The following is a 27,932-nucleotide window of genomic DNA, read 5'->3' on the forward strand; positions in this document are numbered from 1 at the left end:
GCCGGGGATATACGTTTTTCTTTATTCGCATTTCACGCTGCACAATATAAACTTTCGTCCATTCAGTCTTATTTACAGAAAACGCGGAGAACGCAAGCGCAAGAGGGAGGGGGAGGGGGAGAGGAAGGAAGTGGGTGGGTAGGTGGACAGGAGGGGGGATTGAGAGACAAGAGATAAGGGACGAAGAGATAATAAAAGAGGAGGCGGTGCGACGACAAAAGGTCGACGCAAGCGAGAAAAGCGACGATCGTTTCGCTTGCCGCGAGCGAGTAAAGCGCGAAACGCTCGAAACGAACAAATTAAGAGATACTTGGAAAGCTTGGAACGAAACGAAACGAAACGAAACGAAACGAAACGTGTTTCAAACGATCGAGCGCGTTTTACTAATCGAGCATTCAAACTACATTCGACAGCGCGACGCGTATATTACAAGTGTCTATATATAATATATATAACATAATATATATATTATATAATAAGTAGAGAAAATTCGATTCGATTTAACGACACGTGTTGATGGTTTTCTTGACCAGACAAGTGTTGCAAGTGACCTCGCAACACCATCGGAATCTACATTCGCAACTGATCTTCTCCTTGACGACCCTCGTGTCGTATCCCCTGCCGCAACAGAGGAGCTCGCATCCATCCACTCCCTGACTGGTGGAGTTGCATCGTCGTCCCTGCGTACCCAGCGAGCCCGTTTTTCTGTTCGGCTTGCAGAAGTCGGGCGAGTCCTCGCTGTAAATCAGATCGAATCTGTCCGGCGGCTTGATGGTCGGCCCCTCGGTGATGAAGCTGTGCCCGTCGTTGCTCGGTATCACCTTGGCCGCGCCGTCGAACGACTCTTTCAGCCTGTTCCCCACGTCCCGGAACGGTGGCATTTTCCGCCAACAGGTTCGAACCGTGCACGATCCGGAGAGACCGTGACACTTGCATTCCGTGCTCATAAAATCCCTGATGGCCTGTCGTCGGTGGTGGTATATATAGACGGACAAGAAGAAGAAAAAAAACGGAAGTAGTAGTAGAGGAGTAGTAAGTTGCTCGAATCTTGGAGGGAGAGAAAGGGAGAGAAAAGTTGCGTACCAAACGACCGGCGTTATTGTTGTGCAGCTTGACCAGAGTCTTGATGTCGCTGCGTTTTCGATAAGGAGCGTCCATGAAGTCTCGCGACTTCTTGAAGCCGAATTTCACGTTGTCGCCGCAACCTCCCCACTCCCAGTCACCCTCGGTCGGCAAACTCTTCTCCATTTCGACGGTGCGGCTCAATTTGCCAAGCTTATTACCTGTGCAATTTGTGTCATTCGCGAGAAGAAAATCAAAAAATTGTCATTGCACGAAATGATAGGAGAATAAATAGAACGAGAAGAAAGGAGAGAACGCGTTTGAAAGAATTGGGAATACTAGCGAAAAAGTTTAAGTTGCCAAGCTTGCGGCGGCAATTATTGGCTAAGGAATATAGATTTAGAGATCGATAACATTACCAGATATAAAGAATATGGAACGAATATATTATATAAAAAGGAAACTTTACCTTTCGACGTCATCTTGTCGCAAGAACATTCGACGAGATGTCCCATAGTGCAGGCTCTGGTGACCGCGTATGTTACCCCGGCCGCGGTGATGGCGTTCACGAAACCCGTCTCTCTGGTATCTGCAAGTATCGGATCGATTTCGAAATCGATTAGACGTCTCTCGTCCTTTATCTCTCCGACCCTGAGAAAATATCTATTCTCTCGCCGGATTATCGTCCAAGTCGAGGATTGAAATCGGATTACGTTGAACAGGGTAATTGCAAAGGGAAGATAAGTCGATTAATCGAATATCCATCCGCTGAATGGGCGGAAACGGAATTTAATATAATTCGGTATAGAGAAGAAGAAGAAGAAGAAGAAGAAGAAGAAGAAGAAGAAGAAGAGAAAGAAGATTGTCTGGAAATCGGCCAGAAAGAAAGACCGTGCTCGAAGAAGCGGAAGAATTTCGAAGAGCGGAGTTGCAGCGTGCAAAAGTTGCTCGCGTTGCACGGGGTCGACATTTCGAAGTGGTGGACGATCGTCGAAAGATTTTGAAAAAGACTCTTGGGGAGAGAATTTCGGTGGCGTGTGTATTCGGTTTCACCTGTCACGTCTCCACTCCATCATTAAGCGGACAATGCACGCCGGAGTTGCACCCTTTTTCAAAACGGCGGATCACCACCGCCTCCGTCCAACGGTTCCCTGTCACCCATTGTCTCTCGCCTGTCCGAGCATCCGGGTTTTGCAAATCCCTCCTCCCGACCACTTTTTATTTCCGCGTATCCCCCCTCTTTCGCCGTTCTCTTCTACTCGTAAGTTTGCACGATCCACGATCCAGAGAGGCCGCAAGGATCGGCCCGCTCCTTTCTCGCGCGAGAACCGATAAGAATCTCGCGATTCCGCGTGGTCCGTTAACGGATTAACTTATAATCGGAAGGCGGAATGCGGGGCCAATTACCGATTCCTTTGGAGGCGCGGGCGCGGTATCGGCTCGCTCCCCGTCAAAGTATCGGGAGCGCGCGTATCTATGGGGAATCGACGGAGTCGGGGCATTCGATCGAATCGAACGAACGGTGCACTCGTCGAAGCGTTTCCACGCCGCGAGGCAATTATCCTTTTCGAACGTTTAAGCGAAAACCAGTCGCGAATACTAATGCCGCGCGGCACGAAATCTCGGAGGACATCGCGAGGAAGAAAACGCGAGAGGAAACGCGGCGATGGAAAGGGTGGAACTGTGATGGGGAAGGGGGAGGAGGGGGAAGAAAAGGGAAGGAAGAAACGGTGGCGGTGTGGCTGGCTGTTGGGTCTGCGCGCGAGGCTGGGAAGGGGGTTATACGCGTTAAGCTCGGTTCGCCGTGGTTCCCATGGATTCCAGCCGGGTATCTTCGGCGCGGATCGACACGCGGACGGATGAACGGACGGACGGACGGACGGAACGAGAGGCAACCTGCCACCGCCCGCGTATCTTCCGATGCATCGCCTCACCTTTCAGTGCGTATTTAAACGATACGATAGTTTTATACGAGCGATCTGATATCGAGGTTGGAGAGCGAAAGGCCCTCTGCCTCGCTTCTTGCCTCCGAGCTTGTATTCCCTGACCGTGTTCCGCGTCTCCACTACCTGCCTTTTGCCTCCAGTCCGCTCGATCTCGATCCCTCCGCTCCTCTCTCTTTCCCTCGACTCTTCCTTTGCGATCCCTCGTTCGATCAGATGAGATTTTACGCAACGGAATCGTCGTCGAATCTTCTCTCCACTTCCGGATCCATTTTCTTCTCGTTTCAGAAGGACCAGAAAGATTCAGATCGCGAACGAATCGGAAAGGATTCGATATTCGTTCGCAAAGATGGAGCGAGCGTTCGTGGCGGAGAGAAGGTAGAGAAGAGCATGGAGGGCCGGGAATGTTGGAGGCGAAGAGGAGCAAGCAGGTAATATAAATCACTTGGAATCAATTAGACACGAGGGATCGCGAGCCGATGATCTTGCAGTGCCGTGCTGCCAGGTGCACGGAGCTCCCATCGTCTCGGGTCGCCTCGACGGCTCAGCCAATTATCAGCATTCCGGGGCATTATCCTCGGAGCGAGACTTACGCCGTGTTTAATTGCGAGTGGTCGTCTTCTTCTTCTTCTTTCTTCTTTTCCTTCTCCTTCTTCTTCTTCTCCTTCCCCTCCTCCTCCTCCTCCTCTTTCTCTTTCTTCTTATATTCGCCTCCTCTCCTGGCTCCCCTTATTCTTGCGTCACTTCTGATTTTCGCGTTTACTCGCGAAGCATTTCGCCTTCATCAGAGAAGACCGTTCGGTCCAGCTGTTTCGAAGGTGGAGAAGAAAGAGGAACGAAGAAGAGAAGACAGACGTGATCCGGACGGAATCTGGACGTCGATCCGTCGTCGCGTCGTCGTCATCGTCATCGTCTCGTGGTTCGCAGTCGTGTTCGGGTCAATGGCAATCCGTTTGTCGAGTGTCGATTATATAAGGGTGACGAGGATTCATCGGGTGATATGTAATTTATACGACGAGGCTGCAGCGGCTTGTGTCCTTTTTTGCAACACCGATCGTTTAACGGGACATCCGTAATTCTTATCCACGGATCACGATGAAACGCATTCAACCGACTCTCGTATCGACGCGTTCCCCATAAACGGATGACGTATCGAAGTTACGACGTACTCGGCGAAACATGTTGAAACGCACCTATATAACCGACGATATAACCGACGGATACGCGAGCTAAAAAATATGACGGTGGAAGGAAGGATTTGTTGGCGCTATCGAAACGGAGGAGAGGGAGGGGGGTGATCGATTGGACGGTGGTGGCGGGTTTCGAGCGAAAAGCTGAGTCCCGCTGGTTACGCGACAAATCTCCGGCAATCTCGGTCGGTGATTAATCGATTCGATGGATTATGCAAGTGTGTAATTCGCGACGGTTCGCCGCCATTGTAGGAATTATGTCGCGGACGCGAGGGATCGACGCGGGAAGATAGGATCGATCGGTCTCGCCGAGTGATTTGTTTCGCCGGGTCGCGATTTATCGCGTTGGATGCGGCGATCCGCGCGCAATAGATCGGCCCCCGTCTCTCGCGTCGAGTCGCTCGCCCCGCTTTATGTGCATACGTGGATACGCGGCGTGTGTTTTGAATCGAGTCGCTGTTGAGAACCGGATGCCGCGTTTACCCCCGCGTTTCAACGGGTTTCGCTCTAATTGCGGATGATGCCGCGATTACGGCCGGAGGGGGAGAGGAGCGCGCGCGACGAGACGGAGAAACCCTGGGGCGGGGGGAGGGAGAAAGGAAGACGGAGAGACAAGGGAGAAGATAAATCACCGGGATGCGTCCCGTAAATAAAGAGAGGAATATCGAATGAGAAAAGAGGCACGGCGTTTAGTTAACCCCCGTGTATACCAGATCGTACCAGAGAAACCTTTCCAATAAATACACGGGGAACGGACGCATGAATGCCGGCAAAAATCGCCCAATGACCAATTGCGGCAACGACCACTCGCCTTTTCCCGAGATTCCGTGGAATTTTTGAGCCGCGCATCGTATCACCGCTGGATTCTCTTCTCTCGCAGGAATTTCTCTCCTCTCCTGTCTCGCTCCTTTCCTCGCTCGACACCAGTCGTCGCCCCGCGCACGGTCCAACCGGCCTCTTCCCTCCAAGATACCGCGGTAATTACGGCGAATCTCTATCTATCCGTCTCTCTCTCTCTCTCTAACTATCTTTCCCTCCCACCCTCCTCCGTCTCTTTCTCGACCGCGAGCGAGGATATAGATCGTAGCGATGTTTCTTGGATCGAAGGAAAATTGGCGAAGGAAAAGAGAGAAAAGATGGAAGAAACGGAGAAATGGCGCGAGGAAACGGGTCGATGGGGAGGGGGGAGAAGGGGGAAGAACGAAGAGAGAAAGAGGGTATGGAAGTTCTCGTTTTCTTCTTCTTCCTTCGGTGTTCTTCTCCCTTCGCCAACGTAAAATCGACCGAGCATTCAAATGTCACCGGCGAACGGGCAGAGTCTAACAGAATAACAGATCTGTCCCGGTGTTCCGACCTCCTTTTCCTTCCCTTTGCCTTCTCTCTCTCTTCCTCGCCTCCTTTCACCCTTTCTCCGGCTACCGATCCAAGTTAAAGCCCACGGTAGCCGAGATACAATAAACGTACGGGACATTAAACTGTTTGCTATTGTCAACCCTTTGTGGGAAATACCGGCCTCGCGTCTTCTCCTCCTCTCCTTGGAGAGAGGTGTACAGTCCCCTGGGAAAGTATCGATCGGTTATCGGTCTCGCGAATCGATCGCGCGACGTGCGCGTTCCCTTGCAAGAAGGGGAGAATTTCGTTCGTCGGCAATTGGGCAATTGGACAGGGAAGAGCAACGAAGAAATACGAGATGATGGAAAGGAAGGGAATAATAAAAAAATAGACGACGGAATCCGTGAATCTCTTTTATTGTCTCGAGTCGAGAAGAAGGCGGATCGGTATGTGTCGCTGGTAAAACTGGTGAACGCGGACAATGGGGAACCGTCAAGAATGAGAAAAGAGTGGACGATGACGGGGAGAAAGAGTGGTGGTGTTCCGGCTGTCGGTAGACACCCAGAGGCGTTACTTTAGTTACGGGCAATTTGGTTCGTAGGAACGGGTACTACTTACTTGGTTGGAAGCGAGAAAAATTAGGGTTTTCCCTATTCAACTCGAAGACACGCTTCTCTCGTAATCGACGCTCATGGCTCGTGTATTGTCGTTTCCTCCTGGCGAGGGTGCCGGGTATGCGGCCACCACCTCTCTGTTGGAGAGTCATGGATAAATCGTAAAAATGTTGTTCCCCGGACCCACCGCAGTCCCTCGTTTCCCTCTCCGCCCCGTGTCGATCCCGGATCCCGTGCAATTGGTCGAACAACGAGAAGTAAGAGACTAAATTCGGGGAGAAACGTTGTTTTTCCAGGTCAACGGGAAAAGTGAATTTATATTCGAGCGAGGCTCGGACATCGTCGAGCAGGAATACGTAAGGAATAACGATGTAACGTACGATTATTCTTTCTTAATCTTTTGATGTTCGTAATGCTTGCCTTCATCTTAAATTCACGTAAAAACGAGGTAAAGACGAAGTGAGCAAGGATTGGTAGCAAATTCTGCTAATCGGTTCTGTGGTAATAAAGTATTGCACAGGTTTGAAAAGTGAATGTGACCTACAAAGTCTGACAGGAAATGGTTGCGAATGGCGCGAGGATTGCGAGGATCGTAAAAGATTTTATGCAAAAAAAGAAATCGAAAATTATTCTCTCTCGTAGTAGTAAATTGGCTTGCCTAATTAAAATGGTAAAAAAAATGAATACATTTGTGGTGAAAAATGATACGAATCCGAAGAACCGAATGTCTAGTTTCAACGATCGGAGAGAAAATTTTATCCGTGTAACTCTCGCGATGCACGAAATAAAAATGTCAACTTTCTCAAACTGCGCGTAGGTTTCTAAACGAGCGAGGCGGAGGAATCGAGAAAAGCTGATGTTAATAAACGAGCAACTCGAACGGTAAGCAACGACGTGTGTGGCAGTGTGCGTAGAGACGATGGTGAATTGACGAATATCGAAAATGGTAAAGGTGAGAGGCGCGATGCGGTGTGCGTCCTCTGCGAACCGCATTAGTTAGCACCGAGTTCGCGAGGCGACAAAACACTTAGCGCCATGGCGCTAAATCGCTTTTAGCTCGCTCATTATCGTCCCGTTTCGTCCCGTTTCGTCCCGTTTCGTTTCGTTTCGTTTCGTTTCGTTTCGTTTCGTTTCATCTTGTCTCCATGTCGTGTCACAAACCTTTCCTCGGGGTCTTTTCTCGAGCTAGAGAAAGGAGGTAGAGGCCAAAGAGAGCGTGTTGATCGCGAAACGATTTGACTTGGTTCCAGCTAGGCTAGGCCAAGAGACGAATGACGCGAGAAAGGTAGATACGACTAAGACTGACACACTCGGGGACCACCTTGGTCGACCGGCCGTTCTTATTAAACGGGAATCATTTTCTTTATTTCGATCGGGAGAAGGTTTAGGATACTTTGAATGTCCTCCTCCTCCTCCTTCTCCTCCTTCTCCTCGTTGATTCGATCAAGAGGGGAAGTACTCGCAAGGGGGGGCTTATTCGCGAACAGGTTATTCGGATAATCGTTTACTTATCGCATCGATGAATCGACATTGAGTTTGAGTTCACCTTCGCAAACGATTCCGACAAGAATCTCTCCGTGTTATTCGGACGAATCGAAATAGAACACGATAATTATCGTTGGACGAAACATTGCGAAAACGAGGATCGAACGGAATAATCGCGAAACGTGGCTCGAGTTTATTAACGCGCCAAGGTGAGCTTCCTCGTTAGAGCCGAGAAACATCGACGAAAAGAATGTTTCCGAGGCAATCGGAATATACAAACATTCCTGAGCGCGTACCGTACACGTATCGGAGTCGTGGGGAGTACACGAAAAAAGGAGAAAAGATTCGCGATTTCTGTGAAAATTTTCCGTTATAACCGTGCTATTGATTCAAATTTAGCTATTAATCCTAATTGATAAGAGAATTTCTTCGAGAAATAGGTCGTTCACCCTAGCCTCGAAGCAGCTCTCTCGAGGATGGAATAAAATCGTCCCGTACCCGTATCCCGTCCGCCTCCCCGATTCTTCGGGGAGAAAGAGCAATTTGTTGATCGAAGGAGGCAGGTTTCAAAGATCCGTTTCTCTCCCTTAGCCTGGGTAATAGCTGGTGAACGGAATCCTGGTGAACGAAGAAAACCACTCTCTTAATTTGGTCTCGGGACGGACCCAAGGGCGCATGGTATCGAGACGGAGGATCCGGGAATCGTAGGGCCGCGGTGAATCCTCGGATACCGAAACGAACGAATGCATCGTGGCTGCGCAATAAATTCCTTCCTCCTTTCCTTTCCCCTGGTAGCTCTTTCCACGGGTTTTGACGCCCGTGTTCTTCTTATCGCGACACGCGGCACCCCTCAATTAAGAGGTGCTGCTCGTCCACCAATGTGTTCTACCAGTCTAACCTCGGATCTTTTCTCAACTTGGACCACACAGCGGGAGCTACCTGCGAGTCTAACCTATCGGCCAGATCGCGCCCATAAAAATTAAACGTCGCCAGATAAATAAACGTCAATCGAGAATTAAGATAGGCGCCGCCGGTAGCGTGCCTTCCACCTCGCCTTTCCTCTCTCTATGCTCGCCCGTTAGGAATTTTTCCTTCCTTTCTTCGATCCACGGGAGAAGGGAGGAGGAGGCAGGATCAACCGAACCGTTCCCGAATACGTTCCCACCAACGTTTCCCTTCTTTCTTTCTTTCTTTTTTCCTCCCATTTTTTCGTCCGTTATCGTCGCTTTCGATTCACCCCTCGGTCTTGATAGATCCAATTACCATCCTTGGACGCGTTTCATGCTCGTCCTCTCTCCTTCTCCTCCCTCTCTCTCTCTCTCTCTCTCTCTCTGGATGCGATTCAATCGCGAGAGAAAAGTCGAGCAAACATCGCCCCTTACACTATTTACGCCATTTAACTCGAACGAAAAATTCTAGCAGATCAAATTTCGAAGAAAATCACTCGCGAATTTTTCACCTGACATTCATTCGCGTTTGCGAATCGTTCGCTGTGACATTTGTACGAATGAAAATACGATCTTATCTCTCGGTATCCTGTAATAATAACGAGGATCGTCGTTATATAGACGTATAGGAAGATACGTATGCACAATGGTCGAGGGTGGATTGGGAAAAAGTCGTATATATTTCTGGCCACGGACTTCCCAGGGCGAGCTGTCCTCGCCCGGGGTCGCAGATAAATGACCACGTCGAGGATTGTCACCCGAAACGACCGGTTAACACATCGCCGCCTCTGTCATCGATCCGCATCCTCCAATAATGCACCCAGGGGTTCGCGTACCTGCAGTTTCGACCTTTCCCCCGTCCCGTTTCGCTCCCGTTTCTCCCGTTCTCTTGTCGATCCTCGAAAACGGTCGGAGAAAAACGGGAGCGGCTACCGGCGGCCGGCTTGTAATCCGTGTCGACTGCGACCACCGGCCACCCGTAATTACAACGTTTCGTGAACGCAGCCGCGCCGCCGCGCGATTGCACGAATCACGCGTAAAGAAATTTCGAGCGCGGTGAAAGCCCGGTCGATCGTTGGACCGGGTTAATTTTACGATTTCTCGGGAAAGCATAATGCAATCGGACTTTGTCGTCTTTACGACGCTGTATCGTCTTTTACGGGACACGGGGGAAGCTCGTAAGTGCCAGGTGAAACGCAAATTAGATCCTGCCTGCTCCGAGCCTCCCCTGCCTAACCTACCACGACGGTAGTTCCAACGATATTAACCTGCCTCGACGCGTCTCCGTGTGCGGCATCGAAACTCGATTCAGCGAATTCCATTTCGTGGCAAGAACATCGCGGCCAGCAAATATCGCTCCGTGAGAGTTAATTAACCCGTTGCCCGGCTCACGGGTTCCGAGCGTCTCGAGCCCGAGCGAGAATCGTCTCCCTATATCGTGCATAAACTCCGCGTATATATCGTACACACACATATATATATATACACATATCTCGGCAATCTTAGAGGGAGCGAACACCGATTGTCAGGCATCGCCGACAGTGTCGGATATAATTCGATCATCGATCGTCCGCTATTCCACGCTATAGCTTGGGGCTTGCTCGACGAATCGCGTCGAGAGGCAACCGCCGGGAATCACGATCGATACGATCGATCGTGTGTAATCTTTCGATGGAGTAGAGAAGGGAGAGGACGAGAAAGAAAAGGAAGGAGAAGACACGCGGTCCTCGAGGACGGTTCTCTCCCTAGAAATGAAGCCTTTAATTAAGGGAACATATTGCCACTAATATCCGACGAACAGTGTCAATCTGTCAGGCTACCAAAAGGTACCGATCTGATAGCGAGGGCTAGAGAGCAGTTCGGCCTATTGGACACGCTGTCTTCGATTTAGTTGTCGTGCTCGATCACCCGAAATTAATACATCGGACGGATAACTAAGCGAGCCACGCGGACAGGTTCGCTCTCCTCCTCCTCCTCATTCTCCTCCCGTCTCCTCTCGAATGCGCACGCTAACTCAACCGCGTGAGAATTTTTCTTGGGACACGGCGGGAGGGGGGATCCTCGATCGACCCTACCCGCCCCCTTCAATTTGTTCCATTTACCTCGGCAACCGTTCACGCGCTCTATCTCATGGTTGTCTAAATGCCACCAGGAATCCTGGTGATCATCCTCACCGAATTCTTTCCCTCGCCGATCGCGTATCTCGATGATAACGCTTGAGAAGAAGTTCCACGAAACGAATTGTTCATCGTGTGAAATTCGAGTGTGAAATCAAATCGAGACCTGCGGCTTTCGAAAACTTGAATCTTGAATTGCGATCTTATAAAATTCCAAGACTTTGTATATTATATATACCATATCTTTTCTCCGTTCGAGATAAAATAATCGACCGTTTGATCGATTCATTGATTTTAACGTATTTAATCGAAATTATTGTGTAAAATAGCTCGTAAATTAACTCCGATCTAACTGAGATCGTGTTATTTCACGCACAGTTTCACGTTAACTCAAGTTAACTTTTTTTTTTAACACATATAAAACAGTAATAAAGTATCATTATTAATATTATTATTATTATTATATTGAAAACTGTTTACAAAACGGAAGTCGAAGAAGAAGAAGAAGAAGAAGAAATTACCGAGAAACGTTTATATCTTCACGGATTTTCGAGGAGCAACATAAACGTTTATCGTGACAATTCTGACGTGTGCGTAAATAATTTATTTGATTAATGGAACGGGCAGTTACGCAACCGTCTCGACAAAAACCGCTCGTCCAGACGGCTTTCCCTCGTTCGAGATAGCCTCATCGAGGTTAATTTGAAAGTAATGGCGCGTGTTCTCGACGGTAAACTCGAGTAATCGAGCATCGACAGTCTCGTCCTGGATAGAGCGATTGACGTTGTATACCGATTTAATTTGAAAACATTTCATTAAATACACCAAAGCGAACGAGCAACGTGCGAGTTTAAATTTAAATTCGAACATTGCCTCTTGAATTGAGTTTTTAAGAAATTTTTCAAAAAAAGGCAAAGACTTTCGAAATTCGTATTCCTATTCCACTCACCGCGTAACAAGATCTTCCTGAGGGATCTCCTGATTGTGGTACAATTCCATCTGCGATTTCGAAATTGGTACTGACATTCTTTGGTCCCGACCTGTACCCCTCTTGCGATCTCCTTCAACAGCGAAGGCTCCTTGCGACAGATGTCCGCCATCTTGCCCCTCAACCTCCTAGTCTTCTTGCAGATAAGCATCGGATCCATCACCACCTGATTTCCAACGGTCCTGTAAATCGAAAGGAGAGGAATCGATCAAGAAAAAGAAACAACAACAACGATAAAAAATAATAATAATATAAAGCAAGATTCAAGATTTTATTTTCTTCGAAAAGAAATCGTCGTGTACCAGTGTGTCGAGAAGGACAAGCCGATCGTAAAGTACCAAAAGTACAAAGGGAGGGGAGGAGGGTGAGAGGGTGGGTACAAACGCGGAAAGTCAAACGCACCGAGGCCATTACGATAATTAAATCTCCATTGTGTACGCATCGTGGCAAGTTGTATACCAGAGACGGGACACGGTCTACGGGGACGAGTAAAGAACAAGCCAGAAACGGAGAGTGGACGAAGAGAGAGAGAGAGAGAGGGGCAAAAAGAAAAGGTGAATCGAGGAGAATCACGGACAGTGGGAACCGCGACTTCTCTCCTTCGGGAGCGGAAAGAAGAGTAGCGAGAAGGAGAAACGAAGATGGAGGCAAGATTGAGGGGAGGGAGAGGATTGGACGTAAAAAAATTGAGGAAAGAAGAGTGAAGAGGGAATAGAGGAAGGAAGAATACGAAGGTAGAAAACGATCGCCTCGAGAGAGGATGCGAAGGGTGGAAAGGAGTGGAGAGCCCGAACGACCTTCGTTACGAAACGTTAATTAAGATCATTAGTTCTGCGTCGGTAGGATGCCGGGGCGCGTACACGACGGCCTCTCGGGAATGCAACGACCTTAATGGCAATAATTCCGTTAAGGACGGTTGCTCGCGCCCGTGTAAGTACGTCGGTGGTGCGTCGATGCCTCTCCCCGCTTTTCGTTCCGCACGGATCGAGAGGAAAAAAGGACGAGGCGGTGATACAGTCGGGCGAAGGAAACAGTCGTGCACCGGTGACATCGTCATTTGGGCTTTGGATTCCAGACCTCGGACGGCCACTATAACACCGGGGACAAGAACGTTGGATGCGCGCGGGGAACAAGAATTCTCGAGAAACTCGCGAACAGCGGAGAGATCGAAATGCGCTCGCTCGGGGAAGAGAGGGATTGCCGGTAGGGAGCCGGTTGCCATCTCCCCCCTCGATCTTCCCCCCCATCGAGAAAAAAAGCTAAACGCTGCTCTCGTTCCCGAGCAAAATATGGCGCACGTTGCGTCTCGCGGGACGATCGGCCCCGTTGGCGGGGAACAAACCGAGCAAGAACTTCATTCGCCTCCTCGATATTATTATTATTATTATTATTCCTGTCCGCTCGATATAACGCCATAACGGAACGCGCCACCTTCCACGTCCTCTCCACGTCACCCCGGAACCGGATACGTCACTACGAGGGAGAGAGGGAAGGGGGAGAGAGCGACCGCCGCGACGATCACCGAGTGAAAATTGCGTTGTCGCGGGAACGCCTGATTTTCGAATTAATTGTTCTTATCGGGGAGAAGAAGGCGGGATTCGACCGCGTTTCCCGGAATTGGCGCCGTCGTCACGCGATTTCCCGCGAATCCGCGGCGAATGCGACAAAAGAGGGCCGCGCGCGCATTCGGATAATGGACGACGGTCGGCATAGATATAAACGGCCGACTTTTCCGGGAAGACGAAAGTTATGACACAACTTTCCGTGACGACGAGCATTCGTCAAACGTCTTATCGTCTTGCGCTGACAAACGAGAAGGAACACCAACCTCTCTTACTCGCCTTTCTAAAAATAGCTCGACATCACTCGCGAGAAGAATATAACTTGTTCGCCTTCGAAACGAGAGGCGAAACGTTGGCATTTGTCGGAGAATCGCAAATGTTCCTAATCACCCGGTAACACGAGGAACGATCCAGTCGATCTTTCTCGTCACTTCCTCGACGCGTTCACGAAAGAAACATCGGTTTAGCGAATCTTTTCCCTCGATGATTGACGCCGATGATACATTCGGGTGGGAGAGGGGAGGGAGAGAGAGAGAGAGAGAGAGATGGAATCCCCGCTGCGTGACACTGTCCTGACATTTACAGTTCAAAGGATCGCAGGCAAAGAATATTTGCGCTACTTCGTTAACGACCGCGCAGCTACCCTCCCAAAGTCAAATAAACTGGAAGATCGCGGTCTGTCGATACATCTTTTCCCTGTTGCGCGAATAACGTTACGACGTTATTAATGCAAACACACCGGGTCGTTTGACGAGGCGGGTATCGGTTCGTTTTCGCCGTGCTCCGGCTATTAATATCGCATATGCTCTTGCTTCTTGGTTAGTTTAGAGGAATTGGCGTGGTCAAGAACCAGAGTGGCGAGCGTTTCCGCGTAATTTATTTTCGCTATGATCGATGATCGGCTCGAGGATGATCGAGACTCGAGACGTGGAAAGATAAGGAGGAATCGCGGCCCTCGATGGAGCGAGAGGAGTGAGGGGGAGGATAGGACAGGGGAGGAAGGGGAGCGAAGGTGGAAAGGATCCGCGCCAAGGATCGTAGAGCTAAGAGGAGGGAAGGGAGGATTGTCCTCGTGTACGCGGAGGCAAGAAAAGAAACGGAGGATGGACACGTCGTCGTCCTCGTCCTCGTCCTCGTCCTCGTCGTCGTCGTCGTCGTCGCGAACGAAAAGCGTGGAGAGGCCGGTTAGGGCGGTCGACTTATTTATTGCCTCATTAGACGCACTCACTTTGCTCGAAGGCAGCTCCACGCTGTCTGCTCGGATAGACAGTGACGAGAGAGCAACGTTGCTCCGGCCTCACTCTCGGCCACGTCCTCTCCGATGTTTGTTCGCGGTCGATTCGTGAGAGTCGGAAAGGGAGAGGACGATACTCTCGATAGAGGGTATCAGAAAAAGAGAACGGGCCCGTCCTCCGGTTGCCGAAAGGAGTCCGAAGGAAAGGAGAAGAAGGAACGGAACGAGGTACCCCACGAACGGAGGTAGGAGGAGAAGCAGCAGAAGAAGAACGATCGTCGGGTCCACCGGTGAATTCTTCGAATATCTCTCACCGTCCGAACGAGACCCTCGAGGATAGGAAGAAAACACGACGGAAGTTGGGAACTTCGCCTTCAAGGACATCGAGAGTAGGATAATCCGATCGAGACGAGCGAGAGAGATTCATTCGTTTCCATTCGTTTCCCCTCCCCCTCCCCCAATCACCATCGACCACCGAGGGCCAACGATCTGTCCTCGAGGGAGGAAATAAAGGGAAACGAAAGAAGTATCCGAGATATAGAGAGAGAGACGAATGAAATAAAAAGTATTTATAGCGAACGGAAGTGGAAAGTCACAACAGCTCGTGTCGGGTGGATATGCGCGCTTAATCTAAATCATTTTCTTATTGCTCGACGACACGAGTGAAGGCACGAGACACGGCCGCGGCGCAGCCATGGAATAGAAAGAGGGAGAGCGAGAAGAGCGAGCGAAGAAGACCGCTCTTATCGTTGCTCCTCCATCCCCGGTGGAGGAAACTGGTGGATCGAAACCAGCGCTCTAGCTTCTCGTTCCAATTTCGAGCCAATCGGATTCCGTACGAATCACAGGTGGTGACTAAGAATAGAAGTGTCTAGAAACATGATCGGGGGATTAATGGTAGCCGGGTATCGAAGGAAAAGGAGAGAAAATTGAGAGTCGAGTTGAAAGCGCGCGCGTGAAAGAAAGGGCACGAATTTAACTCGAAGAAAGGGTCGAAGAATGCTCGAACAAATTGGTGGCAAGGGTTAACCGAGTCTTCTGGGTCGCGTCTCGATCGTTTCTCTCAAGAATCTCGTGGAATTCGTGGCGCGGGGATCGTGTTTGTCGAACTCCTTCCGATCGAAGAGGCGTCTCGATGCGTGACGCGCGATCGCGCAATCGCGAATCGGCGTTTTTTAAAAGAAAAACGTGCTCGCGTGCATAACGAATTATTCGTGGCACGCGATTTAATGAAACCCTGAAGAATCGAATCTGTGCGAAGACTGTAATAAAATTAGAGTAAGGTTGGATAACACGGGGGAGGGTCTTAAAATTCCATACATAACGGCTACGTGGCGCGCACGCCATCGAAACAATTTCGAATTCTTCTGGCGGAGCGTCTAGCGTCGGGAAACGCGACTACGCCCCCGTCCTAACATTCCACGAAAATCGATTCCATGCTTTTGCTTGTACGGGACACGCGTTCCACTCGCGTTAACTACCACTCGGGGGGGCAGGGAGGGAGGGGGAAGGGGGGGCTTGCCCCTATAACTTTTATCGTCTGCCACGTACCCGTCCGTGAAGAGCGACCGCTTTAGACTAATCGCTCGTTACGTCGTCTGAACGCGCGTCCGCCATTAGCCAAGCAAAACGAAACGCTTCGTGACGCCACGAATCCGATAAATCTCCGACAATTCGAATGATCTCACGGATCCATGTAGCGCGGCCTTCGAAAAGAAAGAGGAGAAACGCGTTGGCGCGCGATCGTGACACGTACGTGTTTAGCATAATTAATTTCAACGCAGAAAATGGAAAAGGAGGAGAGGAATCGCCGCGCCGTTAACACCCAGGAGGCAGGAGAAAATTACGATTTTACGATTCGTCCTTTCTCCACGCGTTTACGAGAATTGTCATCGTAAACTCGTCGGAATGTGGCGTAATTACAGAACGACCGAACCCAATCGTCTCTCTACGACTATGATCGTTGTTAAACGGTCATTTGTGAAGTGAATTCCTTTTTTTTCTTCTTTTTTTCCTTTTTTTCTCCCGAACGAGATCATCCGCGAACGAAGAAAATTTATCGGATACGGTTAGATAGGATCTATCATCGATAAGTGGTCTTTTGTATCGGCGATTCTCTTCAATTTCTTCTCCTCGTATTCGATTGTATCCATCGTTTGCTGGACACCTAAGCACTATAATTTTACACTCTTGCTTATTTAACGCGAACAAATAAGAAAATACAACGTTACGCGACTACGCGAAGGAGTGAAAAATATCGAATAGGAGTGACGCGAGAAAGAGAAATGACGCGTCTGTTCGACTCTTGAAAATAATTTCAAGAATGGACGAGGAAAAAACTAAATGTCAAACTTTTGTTGAAACTATCAGTCAGTCAGTTTCGAAGTTCGCCGCATCGCGTTCGTATTCTTCTTGTGTACACGAACGAGAAAGAGATTGGTATTTCTTTGAAACAACGAAATTACTAAATAACGAATCAGCTTTTAAATTATATAAATTATTCGCGGAACACGGGCTATTAACTGTGAGATTCCTAGGTGTCCGCGGACCAGCGGTTTAAGAATCGCTACTGCTGCACACCCATCTAGATCAGAGACAAAGAACGTATCATTTGTTTTCAGTGCGCGTATGTTTCAGTGTCCTCCCCAGAATCTCGGTAATGTTGTTCGTTAGGCGATAAATCAGGGCCGGACAAAATTATTTCTGTCGTACAAGTTCGGGGATCGCGATGTCGCGCTCGAGGAAGTTGAGAACTAAATTTATCGTTTCGCCTTCCTACGAAACTGACCCTGGACAAACCACGAACCGCGCATATATCCATCGAATGATCCTCCTCTCGTTTCTTCTTCGTCTCGTCGAGATCGCGAATCAACGACAAGGATCGGCTCGCGATTGTGCAAACGGATATGGGGGGGAGAGGCGCGCGGGCCATTCGCTGGGAACGAATTTTTCCTGTTTACGTTACGGGCATACTCCCGCGCTTCCACCCTCTCTCCCCTCCTCCCTCTCCCCCGAGAAACGAAAAGGTCGAGCTTTTACGGCCGCAAATAGACAAACCGGCGCAAGAGGGTACCACTAATCCTCGGCGAAACTTGGAGAGAAGCGTCCGCGACGAAAATAAGCATTACGAGCGGAGGCTGACCGAAATACGGCCGGTATCGGGAGCAAACATCCACTTTGAACCGCGGTTTACGACTCCGGCCGCTTGTAGTTGCAGCGAGCCAAGAAGGAAAGCGTATACGCCGCCGCCGCCGCCGCCGTCGTTAACGCAATTCGGCAGGTTGCGATGCGCTCGTGTTGCTTGTGCAACACGATGCAGGCATCCTTGTCGAGGTTTGGGGCGGGGGAGGGAGGGGGGAGGAAGGGAGAGAGACAGATCGCGGAGTATCGGTTGGCCGGGGCCCGATAAAAGCCGTGCACGGAGCTCGCGTCACACGCGTGCCTCTTATGATTATGATTGTAGCACCGCGGGAAAGAAAGAGAGAGGCCAGGTAAGATAGAGTGCATCGGGTGGGAGTATCGGGTTGTCCAACCAGCGAGAAGGTAGCCGTGGACTGCCCACCGCGGCTCATTGGCCGACTTTGCGACCCGACCGAACGCTATCGTATTATCGGCAACTGCTCGTTACGATACCGCGTCGTCGATCGCCGATCTTTGTACGTCTTTTTCTACCTGCCGTTCCTTCGCGATGACTCGTTCCGATTGTTCGGACGGAAGAGAGTAAAGACACGAGGATTCTGGTGTGGAACGATTGGCCAGCCAGTCGTATACATATATACGTAGGTACACGTATACACACGCGTACGTACACGCGCATACGTAGAAAGAAAGGTCGGTCTCGATCGTTTCGTTAACGGTCTAGGTCATGACGATCAATTAGCGAGCGCGGCGCGCTTCTTACCTAAGCTAGAGAGAGAATTAAACGAGCGAACCGCGTGTCGTGAACGATACACGGCCCAATTAATAAATGGAACGGTGCTCGACGGTGAGAGCGCAAGGACGCGGAATGGACGAGAGCGGAAACGTTTAAGAATGCTGGAGCCGAATCTACGGAGCACGGTCCCTCGATTTTTCTGTTTTTGAGACGACGACGATGGCGACGACGACAACGACAACGACGACGACGACGACGAAGATAACGACGACGACGGGTCGCGGTCTTGCTCCAGAAGAGGGATCGCGCGCGCAGAGAGAAGGAGGCGAGGAGGCTGCTGCCGACTTACAAATTATACGCGCTCAACGAGATTTACGGGTGACGCTTCGAGCGAGACCATTGTCCATCCTCGCTCGTTTCTTTACCTCTTTACTCCTCGACTCGGTCGTCTTTGTCCACCTTTGGATCCCGCTGCTCCGCGTGTCTCTCCGCGCTACCGTGAAACGCGGCGTGGAACCGAGAGGGAGAGTGCTCTCGAGGACCGAAGGCGAGAGTGAGCGAGGGAACGTGGAACGGTGAATAGTATTCCTCGCGACAAAATCGAGGAATCTCGATCGAGAATCCGGTTCCGATCGAGTAATCGGCCCTCGATTCGAACGAACGAACGAACGAATGAACGAAAGGGAGAGCGAAAACGCGTAGATGGACGAAACGTTTCCTCGCGAGCCTTCCTTTTCGCCCGTGCAGTGCCACGCGAGATGCCAGCGTCTCGACGAGAGAGAAAAAGAAGAAAAAGAATGGGAGGGAGAAAAGTTGGAAACGCCCGTGACACTCCGCGAACCCACATTCCTCGGAACCTACTTAAATACCTGTTAAATACCTGTCGTCGAAACAAACCACGAACCTTCTAATGTATTTATCAAACACTCCGTCGTGTGGACGTCGTGGACAGGTAAGAGAGCAAGGTGCGACGGTACAGTGTCGACTGCGCGCAGAAATCCCTTTTAAATCGTTGACAAATATTTGCTCGACCTTAGGAGAGACCACCACCATTCGCCACCTTCGCCACCTTCGCCACGGTAACTACACTTTCGAATTTCAAAGCGAGCAAGCCTAATCTTTTCCGTGTCTTTCTTATCGTGGTCCCTTTTCAACAACGGAAAAAAAAGAAAAAGAAAAAGAGAGAGAGAACGTTGAAGAAAATTTCCCAGAGTTCTGTTGGAGAAACTCGATCCTTGACGTCGATCATTTCGGGGAACGCGAAATTGGAAATGGAAATGGAAATGGAAGGATCCGAGCGAGTGACGGAAGAAGATGCGAAGATTTGGCGAGATGACGCGTTTCTGGATGTTGCGTTGGTACTTTGGTAGGTTGGCAGGACAGCGATAACGGTCTATCGTCGTGCAAACATTTACATAATAAACTGGAGTACACACGGCGCACTCGAGCTACCGAATAATTTACCGTCGTTCGTGATATCTCGCGAGTACGTAATACGCGATTACGAGATACGCGTCACGCGCCAGTTACGAATTCGCGATGTAACGCGATGATGAGACTCCCTCCCCTCGCTCGGTCTACGAGGACGACGCGTTATACATACGTTGTATGTTATATACGTGGATTTCGAGGCACGGGAGGGGCAAACCTCTACTCTCGGCTGTCAATCTGCCCGGTTCGAGGCTCGAGGAGGAAGCCGAGATTTCCCGGTAACGGTAACGAGCAATTTAAGCGAATCGAAATGAAACCGTAAATCTCGGGACAGGTCTTACTTACCAGAGCGCGAGCAACTACCAAAGGTGGATTTATGGCGTCATTAATCATTCCGCGTGCGCGTAACGTGCCGCGTAATTGATAACCCAGATGACGTACTTCAGAACTGGAGCACTCGTTAGTTCGTCACGTTTGGAAAGTACTGACGTTAACCGCTCGCGGAGTGCAACTATTTTTCACATAATTACCTACATAAAAGTGTAACGCGTTTGATTACTCTCTTTTTCTCCCTTCCTCCCCTTTGCTCTCTCATCGTGGCAGTATAAAACTGCGAAGAGAGAGACAATTGCTCGAGACGCGTGATCAAAGAATTCATTCTCGAAGGCTCGCAAAAAGTCACTCGCAATTAACGAAAAGTACCTTTCTCTCTCTCTCTCTCTCTCTCTCTCTCTCTCTCTCTCTCTCTCTCTCGGCCGGATCCCCGTCGAGATCGAGGATGATAAAAAGCGTGCAATTTGGAATGGATAAACGATCGGATATGTACGTACCAGAAAGAGCCGGCGATGGGGGTAACGAGAAGGAGGCAGATCGCCACGAGAACGAGGCGCATCTCCATCCCCTCCGCCCCTCGGTGGTGTAACTTCGACAATTGCCGATCGCTTCCCTTCTCTGAAGGCCGTCTGTGTCCCCTTGATCGAACCGGAAGACGATCGTTCTCGACTCGTGAGGGCGAATATTAATTGGAAAATCGTGGCGGTATTTCGGAATGTCGTCTTGCGTTTTCACAACCGTGCCGTGAACGCCACTAAGATTCCTGACCTACGAAACCGGCGAAAAAATTGGATCGGAGTTGTGATACGCGTGACGTATCGATATCTCGGTAACGCGCGATCTCGGCTCACACGTGCTCCTTGGAAAAAAATTATTCCGGGCGATCCTTTTCCCCGATCTCGAAGGAGAAATTCTTTATCGAGCACCCGATCTCCTCGACCGTCCACTCTCGACTACTTTCTCGTATCTGGTCTTCGCTTCTGCCGACACTTCACCGAACCACGATCGTTTTCTTCTTCTTCTTCGGCTAAGTTGCAGCCCTCTTCTTCCTCTTCCTCCTCCTTCTGTTTCTCGGCTTCTTTCTTCTCCAGCTCTTCGAGAGTACACCGCGATCAAAGCGAAAGAGCCTCTTTGAGATACACGAACGGATACAAATATTGACCGCGCGAAATCCTCATGATCTCTTTCCGGGCCACTGGGAAACCATGAAAAAACAATCAAATTTTCTCGTTTGCTTTGACTGACGGCGAATGTAATCTTTTGGGCACGCAAATGGTCCTTATCACGATCGAGAAATTCCCGGAAGAGAAACCCTCCGCTTCCGGTCTCTTTAACTAGATATCCCCCACCACCCCTTCACTCCGCTTCTTCCCTCTTTCGTTTCGTTTACCTCCACTCGATCCCGCTACTTCTCTTCCGCCTATCTTTTCCAATCCTCTTCTCGTCTCGTCTCGTCTCGTCTCGTCTCGTCTCGTCTCGTCTCGTCTCGTCTCACCTCGCCTCGTCTCACCTCGCCTCGTCTCGCCTCGTCTCTTCTTTTTCCTTCTTCTCTCGCTTCCTTTTCTAACCTATATTCCAGATCCTTTCCTGATTCGTAATTCTGCCTCCTTTTTTTTTTCCTTTCGTACTCTCGTATGTTCGCCTCGATGAGAAACACCAAAGATGAGACGCGATCAGAATCTAGGAAGCTGCTATTTCCTTCCGGCGGGGACAAAAACGCGTCGCGTTCCTGCCAGAACTACGTCACCACGAACTTTGAGTGTTGCCTTACCCCCACCAGAAATGTACTAAGGAGTAGAGAAGACAGCCCCACCATTCACCTTCATCTGCTTCTTTCTCTTCTTCTTCTTCTTCCTCCTCCTCCTCCTCCTCCTTCTCCTCCTCCTTCTCCTCCTCCTTCTCTTCCTCCTCCTTCTCCTCCTCTTCTCTTCTCTTCTTCTTCTTCCTCTTCTTCTTCCTCCTCTTCTTCCTTTAGTTTTCGCTTTCGTCTACTGCTTCCTTTCCTCCTCCACCTCCACCTCCACTTTCTCCCTCTCCCTTCCCTCCTCCACCTTTTTAACCGATTCCTTTTTCGGCTTGCCTCGATACACCACCATTACCACCTTCACTACACCACCACCGAACGTCGACGTCGTCGTCAATCGATGATATATCCTTGCCGATGATATTTCCCGTGGACCATGCAACCTCCGAAAAAAAAACGTTTTTCCTCTCTTCAACGGAAAAGAATCCAAAGCGAAACCGATCGAGCGAAAAGCAACGAAACCTTTCGAATTCCTTTCGAATAAAAAGAAAAAAAAAAAGAAACCGTATATCGGAGAAATATAGTGCGGATAAACTCGTGGAGAGTGAAGATGGCGAGGAGAAAGATGGTGAGAAAATCGGGGAGGGAGCGTGGGAGTGATGAGGGGTCCGGAGAAAAGGGTACCGGAGGGTAGGAAGAAGGTCGAAAAGCTCACGTGGTGCAGCGCGATCGTGCGGAGGTGGAAAGTGGGCGATGGTAGGGGAGAGGAGAAGAGATTCGTTCGTCCGTGATCGGAGACGAAGCTCCTGGTCGGAGCGAACCGTACGAGACTGTTGTGGACTAGGCAGGTGAGCGCCGCTCGGCGGCAACGAGACGCAACCGAGCCCCTCTTTTCCTCTTTTAACTCTCCTACGAGAGAACCACTCGACTCCTCTGTACCTCGCAACCTGCCGCTTCGGGATCCACGCGGAGGGAGGACCCAAGCGTATCGCGCTACCTTTTGACCCTTTCGTTTCGAACGTTCCCGATACCGATTTCGCCACCCGTCCAAACGCTTTTCTCCAAACTCCGTTGAAAGTTGAAATTTCTTCGTTTTTTTTTTCTTTCTTTCTTTCTTTCTTTCTCGTAGCATTCGTTCGATAAGACGCTCTTCTTCCAAATGATCCAAAGCAAGTTTGCAATTTGTTGTTTAGAGATTATTCGAGATAGAAGAAGAGGGGAATCACGACGTATTCACACGTAAGCTTCGCACAGCTTTATTTCTAATTTAATTCGATAAATTTAATTCGATCTCTTCCTTTTGAATTTCCTTCCTACGAATCCGTTGGGTTTCTTTGTACTTCACGATCGAACAATTTCAGGATCCACGCGGAAATGAAGTCAGGCGCGCTGTCCCTTCGTGTTGATCCTTTCGTTTCGAATCGAATATTTTTGATTTCTGTTTTACTTCTTTTATACGTATAAATTAATTTAATTCATTCGCACTTGGCAATTTTTCGTTTCACGATCTATTGCAAAGTATCAGATATGCATCGATATGCACGTTTCTGATTATTATATAGACCACCATAAACATAGTAGTTTGCAAATAGTAGAAAATAAAAGATCCAATAAGACTCTCGGTCTTTTTCAAAGAAAAAAATCTTGTTCTTCTTTTTCCTCGTTGAAAACGAGTAGTATGACACGCACGGCCGAGCAAATCCTTCTTCCAACCTTCTATTCTTTCTCATGGCCACAAAGTGTCTTGGAGGAATATTGCTGGATTAGCTGGCGCCACCTCAAAAGATAAATATCGATTACAATGACATGCTCTTTGCCCTCTTCTGGGAAGAGAGCACTGTGCAATCCGATCCAGAGCGAAATTTACTTCGACAGCTTATGAGATCATTGTAAACAGCTCGGTACCAGTTTCTTCTCGGTTGGTCTCTGCTCGATCGTGTGTATTTCTACTTCCTCCGTCACGTCCTTTTCTTTCGTCCGGATCTCTGCCACTGGCTACCTTCTTTCCTCTCTTTCATACCTCGTGTCTCGCTACACAGCGGAGGCAGGCGCATCGTACAGGACGGTATCAAGGGTTTAACCTGTCGGCGTGTGGCTACATTCTTTTCATCTCTGCCGCCGGGAAAGAGCCGTCGCATTTACAACAGAAACGTTCACCGATCTTTTGATCCTGTTCTCTTCCTCTTTTTAAATTATTTACTTATTAACGGGACGAATCCCATTAGCGTACAAACATGAAAAAACAAGAGTGCAATATCGATCCGAGCGAATCTTAAAAATGTGGGTAACAATTTAGCAATATGTAAAGCGGAGGAATTGCGATCGAAAAATTAATGAATTTATGATACGGAGAGAAAGAAGATTTAGTTCAGGCATCGAAATAACGAATCGCTCGAGAATGAAAAGGATCAATTGACGATTGATGAACACTATTGACGCGTTAATGAGCATACACGGTTGAAGTTGTAATAATATTCGTAGAATACGGAATATCTTTATTATATGATATAAAAATGAAGAAATAATAAACCTCTTTTAAAAATTTCATCTTAACTATTTTCAGATGATTATCTTCTCGCATAAAAGAATCCTCGATATGTGTATATGTGTGTGCGTGTATATGTATATATGTATATATGTATATATGAAGTTTTCAAGGTATGTAAAATCAAAAGCATTTTCACAAATAACTCAAAGCAATATATTTAACTGTGAAAGGTCAAATCGAGAATCTCAGTCACTGATGCATCGATTGAATCGATTGAATCGAACTATCTCGCATATATATATATACACTATTCTTTCTCGTGGAGTACTATTTTCGATTGCTTCCCTTGCTCTCTTTCCTTTCTCCATCCTCTGGTGGATCGCGGAGAACGGCTGACCTAATTGATGGATCGTTTTCCGCGTATCTCCAGCGATGGGTCAACTGCTTCGTTGACCGAGCGAATGCGCGAGCGATCGGTCTCGATGTCACGACCATTCTCCGTTAGTTCGCAGAACCGACGAGAACCGTTTCGTTCGTAGCCGCCTCTCCAACGAAAGGAACTGTAATCTTTCGCGCATCTTAGGTGGACTCGCTTGATTATCGTATCGGTGAACTTTGATCGCTTTCATCGAACGAAACCACGAAACCATCGAATAACTTATCGAAGAAAGAGGGAGAAGAAGAAGAAGAAGAAGAAGGAGCGATAACGGGGAGGAGAAAGTTTAAAGTACGAATAATGAGAAAAAGGAGAAGAGAAAGTTAAGAAAAAAAAAAAGAAAAAGAAAACACTTTGGGTTTTAACACCGTGTAACGGATAAAAGTCGTCTCGAATAGTGGCTGTATCGTGTGATCACCTCAATCCTACTCGAAGGACGAGTAGTTTTGAAGCCGAGCACACGGCGAGAAGAGAGGCATGAACGAAAGAACGAAAGCTTCGATAGAGGAGGAAAGGAAGAGATTGCGGCGAAAGAGTAGGAACTGGCGAGATAGAGGAGAAGAGGGAGAGAGAGAGAGGAGTGAGCGAGGGGTTCAGCGGGGGTCCGTATTACAGCTCATTTAGCAGCGGGGTCCTATGCCCCTTCGGCGAGGCCAGAGAGATCGGGCTCGCGTTGGACCTACGGCAAAGATGAGTTCGTTTCGTTCCCATAAACCTTCCGATATAACCTTCCTCTGCTAGATCCTTCTCTATCCACGATCAACCGATCTCGACGATGCAAGTCTGATTTCGAAGAAGTTATATCGAATACGATCGCGACCTCGACAAGGTATGGAAAGGAAATTTTGTCAAGCGTCGTGGATTAGCGGCCGTGGGATTTCGTTTCGGTTTCCAAGATTATGTTTTCGAGATACACCTACCGTGGTTAATAATATCGGTTTGAAGAAAAAAAAAATGTAAAGAGGAGAGGAGTGAAGATGGGAGAAAAAGAGTGGAAATGGAAAGGAGTTGGAGAGGCGAAGGGAAGGGAAGAGAACGTTACCGAGTTGTGACCAACACAGACACGGAATAGCTAGTAATTTATGGGTGAGACTAATTACCGGGGAATGCCGCTCCTCCGACTCTTCTTTGCTCCTAAGACCGCATCTCTCTACCAGACCAGTTTTCAGAGACGGGTGGGGGAAAGCTTCTCTTAGCCCACCTTCGTTCTTTCGTTCATCCTTTCGTTCCCTCCCTCTCCTTTTTCGCCTTTTTCGCATCCCTTTTTCCATCCTCTGACCCGCGCCTGCGTTTTAAACGTTAATTTGCGCGGACGTGTCGTCGCAAGAAGACGCCCGAAGATTCGCCCGACTTTATCATAATCGATCTTGCTAGCGATTACCCTCGCAGTTACAAGGATCTCTCGCGCGCGATTCATCCGTAAACCGTTATCGCGTCGAAGCGCGATACGAGTGAAAAAAAAAAAAGAAGGGGGAAAGAAATGAAAAAAGTAGAGGAAAAAAATTTGTTATTTTGAAGGGAGGGGGAGGGAAGAAAAGAAAAGAAAAGAAAAGAAAGAAGAAAATACGAGGCGAGGGTGCTCGAGAGGATAATGGAGGAGAAAAAACAGGCGTGTTCCCACGAGCCATCAGCACGGAGAAGAAGGGTGTCGGAACAATACCGGGCCCGTCCTCGGACGTCGTTTCGACATTAGCCTGACCTAACAATTTGGAGCAAGCTCGGCGTGCCCCGCTACCACGATTCCTCTTCGTTAAATGCCATTATACGTTTCACTTGGACACCCGGTCGTCGCATGAGTCGTGAATTCCTGAGAACCTGCTCGAACTGGGCTCTCTCGACGGGCAGCAGCGTGCCGGTGGCGGCCACCGGTGCCGCTCGAAACGATAGAGGCGGACCATACATACCGCGCAGCCACGAACAGATTCTTCTATTATGACGAGAACGAATCGGGAGAAAAAAGAATCGGCGTGGTAACCTACGCGCGTGACGAACGCGTCTCGATAGAGCCGTAGCCTAGCCGCGCTTCCTCTTGCCCCGCCATCCTTTTGCCTCGTCTATCTACACTCGAGAACATCTTGATCGATGATCGATTGTTCGTGTTTTCCGATTACGTTCCGGAAAAATTTGAACGAAGCGACTTGGGGGAAAAATTAGCAATTTTGATTTCAACTTATATCAAGATATTTATTAACTATATTTAACCTAAGTTAGGCGAGAATAATTACAATCGGAATGTGGATGGAAATGTTCGAAAAGTTTTATTTACGCAATTTTTTACGAAATTAATATAACTATGTAAAATCGAAAAATTTAAAAATCGGTAAAGAGATAGAAAATTAATTGATTCAACGAATTGTGTGTGTGTGTGTGTATATATATATATATATATATACATAACAAATAATGCCATTTATCGAACGACTCTTCTAAAGCCTTTATCACAGATTCACGTTCACGTGATCGATTCGTCGTTGCAATAATTGCCACCATTACCAGGAAATTCAAAGAATTTGTATGGAATCTCTGTTGTCTGTTGAGAAGAATTTGGAGCAATGGCAGAAAATTTTGCGAATATCGTCCAGTTGAAATTCTAACGAAACGCAAGAAGAAGCGAAGAGAGGGGAAGGGGAGAAGGAAGGAAGAGCATGGAAGGACCCGCAACAGTTTTTGTCGCGGGCCTCGCAAGGCCGCGCCGCAGACGGTCAAGCGGGACCTCGTGACCGAGTAGTGGGCCCCGAAAGCCGCGGTTGGGACCGATGACACGGCATCGGTCCCACGACAAAGAAACACCGAGACGAGCTGGATCCGGCTGTTTTTCTGCCTCCTGACGTTTCGCCAATTTATTGCGCCTCTCCCTGTCATCCACGTTCCGACGTATCCTCGAAGAATTTCGCGTTGGACGATCGGCGCCGGGGAGAGGGCCGAGAGAGCGCCCTGTTCTCCTTTCGATGCCACACGGCATGACGCATCGAGGCGAGGTAGCAGGTAAATTAGCGAGGAAATCCCCGCACGGCCACGGCACGATGCAGAGCGGAGAGTTAGGCGATTCCACCGGTTTTACGGCGCGGAGCGAATCGGAGCGGCCACCGATTAGACGTCGGTAATTACGGCCAAGGCATACGTGAGAAACGGTATCGACCCACGATACTCGT

General features: G+C 49.0%; 1 protein-coding gene across 1 annotated transcript; it reads right to left on the reverse strand.

Annotated features, from left to right (window-relative positions):
- On the reverse strand, window positions 1-26,941 carry LOC107993075 (protein Wnt-6-like). The gene is made up of 5 exons (XM_017049276.3): window positions 20,610-26,941; window positions 11,640-11,860; window positions 1,532-1,651; window positions 1,084-1,283; window positions 1-962 (listed from the first exon to the last, which is right to left on the reverse strand). The coding sequence occupies exons 1-5, from the start codon at window positions 20,675-20,677 to the stop codon at window positions 501-503; spliced, it is 1,071 nt and encodes a 356-aa protein (XP_016904765.1). The 5' UTR covers window positions 20,678-26,941; the 3' UTR covers window positions 1-500.
- Between the last annotated feature and the right edge of the window lie 991 nt (window positions 26,942-27,932).

The sequence above is a fragment of the Apis cerana genome, linkage group LG1, assembly GCF_029169275.1.
Source record: "Apis cerana isolate GH-2021 linkage group LG1, AcerK_1.0, whole genome shotgun sequence".
Classification (NCBI taxonomy): Eukaryota; Metazoa; Arthropoda; class Insecta; order Hymenoptera; family Apidae; genus Apis; species Apis cerana.

What these genes read in the sequence shown, in the direction of transcription:
- LOC107993075 (XM_017049276.3), bottom strand. Translation starts at nt 20,677, where the DNA reads ATGGAGATGCGCCTCGTTCTCGTGGCGATCTGCCTCCTTCTCGTTACC. An exon ending in CAGGAAGATCTTGTTACGCG is followed by an intron (nt 1,652 to 11,639) that starts GTGAGTGGAATA and finishes CGATACTTGCAG; the next exon opens with ATACCAGAGAGACGGGTTTC. An exon ending in ACAATAACGCCGGTCGTTTG is followed by an intron (nt 963 to 1,083) that starts GTACGCAACTTT and finishes CACCGACGACAG; the next exon opens with GCCATCAGGGATTTTATGAG.